The sequence below is a fragment of the Homalodisca vitripennis genome, chromosome 6 (genome assembly GCF_021130785.1).
Source record: "Homalodisca vitripennis isolate AUS2020 chromosome 6, UT_GWSS_2.1, whole genome shotgun sequence".
Taxonomy (NCBI): domain Eukaryota; kingdom Metazoa; phylum Arthropoda; class Insecta; order Hemiptera; family Cicadellidae; genus Homalodisca; species Homalodisca vitripennis.
In genome coordinates this window covers 14141616-14152422 of record NC_060212.1, presented here as the reverse complement: position 1 = coordinate 14152422, position 10807 = coordinate 14141616, and the positions used below count along the sequence as shown (strand labels likewise).

General features: G+C 32.5%; 1 protein-coding gene across 4 annotated transcripts in view; it reads right to left on the bottom strand.

The window, feature by feature from the left end:
• Positions 1-2038: 2038 nt before the first annotated feature.
• LOC124364120 (ras-related protein Rab-5C) overlaps positions 2039-10807 on the bottom strand; it is a 31322-nt gene continuing 22553 nt past the window's right edge. For all 4 annotated transcript variants that reach the window (XM_046819326.1, XM_046819325.1, XM_046819328.1 and 1 more), the window contains 3 exons: positions 9066-9282; positions 6526-6666; positions 2039-2882 (listed from right to left, as the gene is read on the bottom strand). In XM_046819326.1, coding sequence (XP_046675282.1) covers positions 6554-6666; positions 9066-9282 — 330 coding nt within the window. In that variant the 3' untranslated portion in view covers positions 2039-2882; positions 6526-6553. The remainder of the gene's footprint in view (positions 2883-6525; positions 6667-9065; positions 9283-10807) is intronic.

The following is a 10807-nucleotide window of genomic DNA, read 5'->3' as shown; positions in this document are numbered from 1 at the left end:
CTAGAGAAAGATGAAGGTAGTTTCACTGCAAGAGACAATGGAAGGAAGAAGAAGAACAGTTACAGTGGATGGGGCATGTGAAAGAGGATGGGAGATAATAGAATGCCTAGAATAGCACTGGAGAAGGAGGAAGGAGGAAGAAGACCAAGAGGAAGACCGAGAGGAAGATGGGAGGACCAAGTGTGGAAAGACATAGAGAGAAGGGGACTACAGAAAATTACAGGTGGATGAAGAGGAGACCTGGAACGATAGACTAAAGTGGAGGAGGCTGTGTACGACGACCCGTGAGAACGGAAACGTCTGACGATGATGATGATGATGACTATGCTGTAGAAATTACCAAAAAGTAAGATTTCTCCACCAATGTCATTAATGGGTGTTTAATAGTTATAAAATAAAAAATATTCAAAGGTTGTATTTTTCCAGTTATGTACTTTACATAATTTAATTTAAAGACTGTCTATAATTTTGGCTCACTTACTTGAAAATTCACAACTTACAAACATGTTTAAGGTTTGACAACAGTAATAATGAAATTAGTTTCACTTGTTTAACCCTACGGCTGATAATAAGAAACTCCCAGAATGATGAGCTAGAATTTGCCCGTGTGTAGCATATTTTTAAGAAATTTACTAAAAATATGTAATAAATTAAAAGGTATAAGTGTTATATATCATTTTTTTTGTTATTAACCATAGAATAATCTACAGTAATAAAAGTATTCACTTACTTTAGCATATTTTTTTTATTTACACATAAAACTGAAAATGTTAATTAAAAGAAATATTTTTTCAAAGTTTCAAGCTTTGTAGCTTTGTTACTTATAAAGATATCAAGATACTCCAAATATAAGAATTATACACCATATTATAATGAACAAAAATCTTTATGACATATATACACATATTTACAACACAAAACATGTTTTCTTTCAAAAACTGAAAAAATGCACAACTGCTTTTTTTTAGTCATCTTTACTAGAGTAGGTCCTCTTCCTCCTCCCTGAATGTGTAGGCCTAGTGAAGTGCTCCAACTTATGGTAACACGTAGGGTGAATACCACAGTTACAACTGGGTCTCCAGAAAACACTTTTCTTCCTTTTTACACAGGGATCATCAGCGCAAACAACACAAATTCTTTCATTTTTACCAGGTAAATGCGCAAGTAAATGGCTTCCATCCCCCATTTCATTTGGATTGAGTGTTGCATCTTCCTGGCTAGCTAAATTTGATATTATGCTGTCTACAAAGTCTTCTCTAGACATAGGAGAATCAGTATTTCTGTGATATAATATATATGAATCAAATACCGAAATGCCGAACAATGCGCCCGCGATGAGTCACCAGTTGCGTTGCCGGTCAGCCGCGTGCCGAGCGGCCTTTGGTTTGAAAACAGCTGACAACGAGTAATAATACGAACGTAAACTATATAAAATGAATCGTTAAATATGAGCATAGAAATCAACTGGTGTAAATTACTTTTGTATAACCTTTGTGGTTTTCGCGCAATAACAACGGAAAGTTGACCGACGGCTGTGCCGTCTTTATCAGTTCACAAGCGATATAAATAGACGGCTGTGCCGTCGGTCATCAGTCGGAGGGTTAAGAAAAAATAACCCTAGAAGTGGGGATCATTTTATCCTGTAGTGAAATTAGTGACTATTTTGGAGCGTTACGTAAATATTTTTAAAGTTAAAAAAAATTCAAATAAGAAGTAATGTATAATTTTTTCAGAATCAAATGGAGAATAATATGTGAATTTAAAACTGGCAATACCAAGATTTTTGTTTTTAATGGTATGAAAATTTTAAAAACATTCTCGACATTTTGGGCGATAAATGCCTATGAAATGGTTATAAAAAATTTAAAATTTTAGATACCATTTCCCCCTTAAATTTAATCTACTTAATCAAAAAGTAAAACTTATTGTACATATATGTAACCGTACTAATGCTACAAATCATGTATTTGTTGTTTAGCAAACATCTAGGAATTTGAGGCACTACGTCCTATTGCAGAATTGGGTATTATTAAAAGCATTTTACTCAATAATTTTTATTACTTAGTATCCTGTACAATATCATGATAAATGTCGTGCATACAGAAAGCAAGACAAGCCAATCTTATATTACAACAACTGGCTCTCGCCAGCATATATATATATTTATTTACTCAAGCATAGTAACAACATATGTCATTATATGTAACCACAAAATATTGTTTTCTCAATTTAACGGTTAAGTAATATTAAAAGAATAAAAGTACACAGCTTTATTTAGAAAATGTTAATACATCTATAAATCAATATTATATCAATATTACTATTATCGACAGTGTAAAACAACAATACAATATTCAATATTTATATATACCACATTTGGAAAGTCGTAATGGGCAGTCCGGTGAAAACTTGGTCCACCCACGATATCCAGCCGCACAATTGTACAAACTATATATTTAAACACAATATTTACTAAAAATCTAAATAAACTTCACTCTATACAAATGATATAAAATGAATAGTAACAGAGAATAAAGGAATTTATCATCACAAATCAATTAACTAACAGTAATAAAATGCACACGTCGGGCGGTGAGCCGAGCTGCTCGTTTTCACACCTGATATCTCATCATCACAGCAAACTCCCATTCTTTCCGCGGAGAAAGAAAATTTCCAACAGGTTTCCAATGGCCGTACAACGAAGGAATTTATTAATTACTGAATTAATATTTCTATAAGGGTATCTAATAAATAATATGCAAGATAAAAGTGAAATATATATACAGAGAATGGAACGCAACGCAGCCCTATCACCAAAATATGAGTCCGCAACAGTGACACTCCCATACAACATGTCCCCACCGGCTACGCATGGAGTACACCTGCAACAGACAGTTAGGCTTCAGTTGTCAGCAGGTTAGTCATCACATGATAAATCCGACACTAGGCCTACAGCGAATGTCGGCAACAGAAAGGAAACCGACCTACACAAGAGCAAAGTTATGGAATACCCTTCCACAGGACCTGAAGAAGACCAACAGGCTGCAGTTTTGACAATGTCTGGCTACAAAAACATCTTTTCTACCAACTTAATGAATTTTATTTCTATGACCCTTGTTCTTATGTCTATGATAATGTACAAAAGAATATTAATAAACAATAAACAGCGATGAATTTGTTTAGTACACTGCTATCAATCAATAATTATATTTAGCAATCAATTCTATAATATTTTTACTTATTCGTTTTCATTATTATTTTTAATTAATTATTTATGCCTAGTAAAATTTCTGCTGTTTGTCATAGAAAGAAATATATAAAAGGGAGCAGCTTAGGTTGTGAATAACTGTTTTAGTCATATAGTCTCTCCATTCTTTGAAACTCAAACAACAGCTAACACAAGTGTTTATTGTTGGTTTCACCTTTTTCCAATGTCCATTTCCCAAACATTACATTAACCCCTTACTGCCAAAAATCCAGGTGGAATGTAACGCCATTGCAATTTTCTACATAAATTTCTCATATTAAAAATCCAGCCAATAGAAATAATCAGAATCAGAATATTTTATTCACACAACAGAACACAGAGGTTTTCTGTGCAAGTCAAAACATCAGAATAAAGAGCCCTTGAATAGAGCATACCATCTGAATGTAAAACAAAGTATGGTCTTGTAACAATCTTTAAATTACAGACTTACCAATGACTCAATTTTATGTAATAGTAATAAAAGTGTAGCTGATTTGCTTGTCACAATGGAAATAGCTCAATCGGATATACTCAATTGGTTTCTCTCAAATAAACTTATGTACAATATGGAAAAGACTAAATATACATGTACTTAGTTTGGATAATGGAACCAACCATGAATGTGTAAAGCAGCTTGTTGGAAATTAAAATTAAGTTGGAAATTAGGCTTACCTTACCAGATCAGTAGATTATTCCCCTTGTTCTTTATACAGAAACATTAAAACAAACACATAAATATATGGAATATTTTGTGCCTTAGTGGTAGTCAGTCACTGAAGCAATATTTTCGGATTTGATGGATTGGCGTGAAATTTGGACTGTAGCTAGGGTGTAGCAAAAAAAATAAGTTATATAGCACCGATGTGTGCTTTTACCATAGGGGTGGATGCCACCTTTTCTAGGGGACGGAATTTTTATAATGAAAAATAATCTCACCATTCGAGAGAGAGGGACAGATTCTAAACAAATAATGTTCTATGAGAATGTGTTGTACAGTTAATACTTTATGAGATATTGGCACCTTAAGATGGTAGGTTTTAGCTCAAAAACGCACGATTTTTAGCATTGTTTTGCTAATATCTAAAAAACTACAAGTTTGATAGGAAAATTGATGCGAGACAAATATAAAGATCATTAAATAACAAAGAGATTGCAAAGGATTTTATTTTTGTAGGCAGTATATTACTCGAGCAATAGATCTTTGAAGTTGAAGTTGATTTTGAAGATAGCTGAAAATTGTCCATTCAATATCATTTAACAGTTCTTATAAAGTCTTGTATAACATTTTTTAAAGTACTTGAATAACCTTTAAATTGAGTAAAATTCATTAGCATGAGAACTAATGGAGTTTAAATCAAAATAAAATGGTTCTACACATTTATGAGAAAAATATTGGTATTCAAATTTATTACTTGACAGCAAACAATGCAATTAAGTAAGTGCAATTCATTGTTAGTTTACTTTTTAAGGGTTGCAGCTTTTTAATGAGTGACAAGTTTTTTTAATAAATAATAAAAGATATATAATATGTTGTGAAAGCACCAAAAGTTCATTTTAGCCACTAAAAACTTCCCCCCCCATCTTTTAGGACATAAAGGGATAGTTTTTAAGGATTTAAGGACAGGAAAGTTATTTAATTTCATACATTAAATTAAAAACATGAAAGGCACTTTATTCAACACATTTAAATATGAATTAAATCTTTAAAATTCGTAAATCTGGGCTATTTACATTTTTTGGAACAAGGGTAGTTATTACCCCCAAATTGTAAAAAGCACACATTGAGACAATATCAATTTTGAAGTTGAGTGTCAGATGAGGTGGTATGCAAATTTTCAAGTAAATCCATGCAATCCGAAAAAATTGCGAGCTTTTACCTCATTTTCACCTTCAGTGACTGTACTGTACTGGATACGTTCTTCTGTTCAGTCGGAATTTAGTCTACTCAGAGGGGTTACCACATCCAGAGAGTTACATAACCTTTATAGACTGTGTAAGTACAGTAATAGTAAAAACACAATATCAAGTCCAAAACAGGTGTGCTCTCAGTTTAATAATTTCTTTATTAATGCAGTATAATCTAATTCTTCCACGTAATCTAAAAAACAAAATCTAAACAATCCCCTAGTTATTGATTTGACAAATATAACAAATTTCAATATGAGTTAATATAGTACATTGTGTAATAAGTATTAACTCCATGGAAGTAGCAACACTGGTTACTAAACACTTTTGACGGCCACGGGCCAACACACTGGCTCTAGAATTATACTTGACAACGGCTGTGTACCCTTCATTTGATGATTACATTATTCCTTTAATTTTTTTATTGTAGTTTGTAACATAGTATAAAACAAAACATAAATAAATATAATTTCAGATTATTATTATTTAAAAGTTTTTAAACTTTTTTGGTTTAGTAGAAAGACGTAATTCGGAAGGCAGTGATGTATCAAACAAATAAGTTTTTGGAAAAATATTTCCTTTATTTCTCAAGGTATTCACATGATTTTTTTCTGTATTTGTGTGAAAATATGTATATTTTCTTACAATGATAATGGTTTCCTTGAAATAATTTTTATCCTAGTTTCAACAAACAAAATTAGAAAAATTACTAATACATTGAAAGAAGAAAAGTTAAAAAAAATTATTATTAATTTTATTTAAAAACTATAAGTAAAACAAAAAAATTTTAATATAATTTATACACATATTACTATTTATAGATGAGCTACACCAGTTTTTGTGGGAGTGAGTCAAAAGTGGCCTTTTTGGCAAGTAAACTGGATTTATTAATTGCTGGTGTGTCTAGAAGTACGGCCTGGACTTCAAAGAGTTCATTTGAATGATAATCTACAAATGCAAATAGTTTGACAAATTGCTCAGTGGGCATGAAATATCCCATTTGTTTGTGGATATTTTAAATTTCACAATAGAGAGAGGCAGTGCACAGTAAAAGTTCTGATGAAATTGAACTCTTGTTCTGTTTAATTCGTAAGACGACAAAAACTTATAAACCCTACTCATCCCAGGAAAGAGCAAAGTCTACAATATATTAAAGTAGTCACAGTAGTCAATAAATATCAGGATATTTGCATCACTTTTACTTTTCTTAGAATTTAATTTCAAAATTTGTGATAATCTTTATCGCAAGTAATTCAAAATAATTCTATAGATATCCTTTGCAGCAATGCACAACAAGAGCAATATTTTGAAGTACGTTTTCTAATGATGTAGACTGATTTCATATTAGTTTCCGTAGCATTGTTTGCACTTACGACGGTGTTGCAGTGGCACAGGGAGTGATCATTTGCAGCAACTGCCGGGGGCCTTCGTTGTCGCCTCCGACTCCACTAGCCGCCGCCCCTGGCCGCTCGTGCCTCCACCTCCGGCTTGCTCGTTTTTCGGCAGCTTTTTCGCTGGAATCACACGATACTATGTTAATATCCGGGGAACCAAACTGTACGTTGGATATGCCCTTAGCCATTAGGCATTTTACTCAACTGATGAGTTCATGATGAGCCGCTGGGATGAAAATTTTTGAAATTAACAACAACCACGAAACCCCCGGTTCTGATACATACAAGAATTGTATTGCATTGTATATATTTACCTTGACCAACATCATTTATCTGATGTACTTATGTATTTTATATAGTTACGTTGACTCATGCCATGGGGTATTGTAATTGTTTCATGCAATAAAGAATATTATTATTATTAGTTTCTACACTTCAATCTTCCAGGGAATCTCCATATTATTTAAAATATGTTTCATGCATTTCAACAAGGACATTTCTGAAAACATTTTTTTTCTCTTCACTAAGTAACAGTCAGATAAAAAAGCAGTCCTTCCAAATCTTCTCTAAGACCCTCACAGCACTTACGTCTTTTAAAAGTTTGGGTTGCCACGCAATATCAAGGAGTCTATAAATTATAAAATTACATATTGTGATAACCAAGACACAGATCATTTAATAGGCATGCTGGAGTGCATTTTAATTCGTAAAATGCGCCAAAATGTAATTTTTCACAGATTTTACAGTTCTATAATCAATATTTAAAAATACAAAATTATTATCATATATTTTTACTCAGCATTTTAATCCATTTATTAATATTTAATTTAAACAAAGGCAAATACTTTTAATTTATGTTCAAGTAATGAAAAGCTATAAATTAGGAGGATTTTCATTTAGCGTGTGTGGGGCCTTATTTTAGTCACTAAAGCTATGAAAAATAATCTTTTACTTTTCACAGCATGTGTTATAGTTTTATATAAAAATACAAAAGTATTATCATATATTTTTATCAGCATTTTAATCCATTTATTAATATTTAAATTAATCAAACGCAAATACTTTAAATTTTTTGTTTAAGTGATAAAGGGCTATTAAATTAGGAGGATTTTCATTTAGCTTGTGGAGGGCCTTATTTTAGTAACTAAAGCTATTGAAAAATAATCTTTTAGTTTTCACAGCATGTGGATTCAATGCAGTAAGAGCTAAATGAAATTACATCATTTTATGTCATTACTGAATCGTTGCATGACGATATAATTATGTCATCCATATACTGTGCATTGAATTTATAACAGCTGTCAATCAACTAAATGTAGGAAACATCAATGTTAAAAAAAGGAAAGGAAAAGCAGCAAGTTAGAACATTAAAAAGTTATATTATTTGAAATTGCCAACCACTTGACTGGCTTTGTTAGTTTGGTTCTATGTTTTCCTTGTTTTAGAGCACAAATCCAACTTTCACAGGTACACGACATTTCCGGTTCTAAATTTTTATCAATACTCATGTTCTTGATCCCTTTGTGCCCAGATGGCAACCACTGCTGGTTACAGCCATTCTTTGGCCGGCTCGTTTATAATTAGTAATGTGCCTGGTCCCCTAAGGTTGGATTGGATGTATAGCACAGCTGACTAATTAATAGTTTCTTCTTCTTCCTCACATATGTTTAGACTAAAATGTATAGTCCGGAACCAAAAACCAATTTGCATCGTGTAAACATATATCCCAGTTTTTCTTGAAATCCATAAAGAAATTATTTTCAATCGCTCTATTTTTTGTGGTGACAAAGTCGGAGGGTATCAAGAGATAAAAATATAAAATGATAATTTTGTCTCGGATAATATTTTTCTTAGCTTGACAAACCGAATCCAACCATCAGACACATACATCAATGTTACACCAATGTCAGCTAACCACCACATACAGATCTTAAAAATGGTGACTTTCAGTCACATTATCTAGTTGTCCGAATGTGTCTAATAGTTGGTTTAAAATCTATCAAGCTAAAAAAATTATAAGTGATTATCATTGAAATACGATGGTAAATCAAATATAAAAAGTAATTTATTTTTTAACCTTTATTTGAGAACATTAAACAGCTTATTATTTTTTTAACATTCTTCAATATACTCTCCTGCTCGATTTTCACATTTTTGCAACCGATTTGGAAGTTTAAAAATACCAGGGGATTAAACTCTTCAGTTTAATTACATTTTACATTGAAATTAAAATTTATTAAAACTAAACAGTTATGTTAATAGTTCTTTTTTATTTTTATGAATAAATACGCTAATTTTAAGTACAATGCCCTTTTGTATACTTTTACCTTTTATAATTTAGTTATAATAAAAATAAGCTTTAAACAAAAACTTTTTACTAGTCTTGCCGTTATAGGAAAGTTAATAGATTTATTAGTGGCGTGTAAAGGGTTAAAACAATCTCTACAAGAAGAGTAATATTCTTTGCATTCGGAAAGACTACTCTCTTCCTTCTTTTACAAGTTGATGTTAGGACTTACCGATTGCAAGGAAAATGTCATTGACGTTCATAGCTGTCTTGGCCGATGTTTCCATGAAGAGTAGACCGTTCTCGTGGGCGTAGGCCTGCGCTTCATCGTACTCTACACTTCGCTTGTTGGCCAGATCCGCCTTGTTACCAGCCAGCGCTATCACGATGTTAGGCGATGCCTGCCTCTGTAGTTCTTTCACCCAGGTTTTGGCGCGTCCAAACGTATCCTGCGGCAGCCATCACATCTTTGAAAATGCTGTTAGACTATTCGTAATCATGAAACTCGTTAGAAATTATATTTGGTTCTGTAGAGAAAATCTAATTATCTCTTTACACAAATTTAAGTAAACATGTTGTAATTACATATCAAATAATACATCTAAATAAAATAATCTATTTTTGTCCACTACTTTTACGATCTGTCACTGAAGTTTTGTTCCACAGCTCTTTTTAATCCACAAACACAGACTTTTATTTAAATAGAAATGAAATTCATAGTTATTTTACCAGAAAAAAACCACATTCTATATTTAGAACTTACTGTCAAACTTGAAAAAAGTAAAAGCAGCCACATATATATGAAAATTAATAGACAATAGACAATATTCTTTATTAACAACATCATCAAGACATGTTACAGAGTCAAAAAGTTTTTAAAAGTGAATTGTATTATTAAATGAGAGGTCTTTTTAAAATTCATCATTCCATGAGAAGAACTCATCGAGCGTGTAGTATGCGTGGTCTTGCAGCCAACACCGTAAGGTTCTCTTTATAGCTCTTGGGTTGTCTTTCAGATGATCTGGTAGCTTGTTGAACAGTTTCATTCCAGCATATGATGGTTTTTTCTCGTATAATGCTGTTCTATGGACTGGTAGAGTGTAATCCCCTGCTTGTCTAGTGTAGTGGCCGTGGAGATCTCTTTGTTTTGGAGGATTCTTAGTTATGCAGTAAAGTATGGTTTCTATGATGTAAATGGATGTTACTGTCAATATTTTCCAGTTTTTGAAGATGTTTCTGCAGCTCTCTCTAGGTCCTATTCCAGCCATTAACCTTATTGCTTTTTTCTGCATCACCAGAACTCTGTGGAGATTGCCAGCTGAAGAAGCACCCCAGACTGCTATTCCATAACGCAGGTGGCTTTCGAATAACGCATGATATGCTGTTCTCGTGGCTTCATGAGTACTAGTTGTCTTGGTTCTCTTTAATGCAAACAATGCTGAGTTAAGCAGAGGCTGTCTATATGGTTTTTCCAGCGCATGTTCTCGTCAAGTATTATGCCAAGATGTTTAACTTCATCAGCTGCTTGGATATTTGGTAGTTCAGTTACAAAGGCCTTTTTACTGCCTAGAGTCATTTGTTTTGTTTTTTTCTCATTGAGAACGAGGTCGTTTCTCATTGTATATTCTTGAGCCATGTTGAAAGCTATGTACGTGTTAATTTCCAGTTGTTCAGTATTTCTATTTGCTGCAAGCAGAACTGTGTCGTCTGCGTACATGATCATTTGACAATATTCTCTCAAGTGTTCTGGAAAGTCATTTATAAATAAAATAAACAAAACTGGTCCAAGGACCGAGCTATTAAGCTATTTAACAAACTACAGGAAACAGCATTGTCTGTACCTATAAAAAGATTTTAAATAGTGGAAAGCTGGTTAAAAGAAAATGTATTTTATTCTATTGATTGTTTTTTAGAATATACACTATACATTTTTAACTACATTGATAAATTGGTTTTTATTTGCTTTATTTCTGT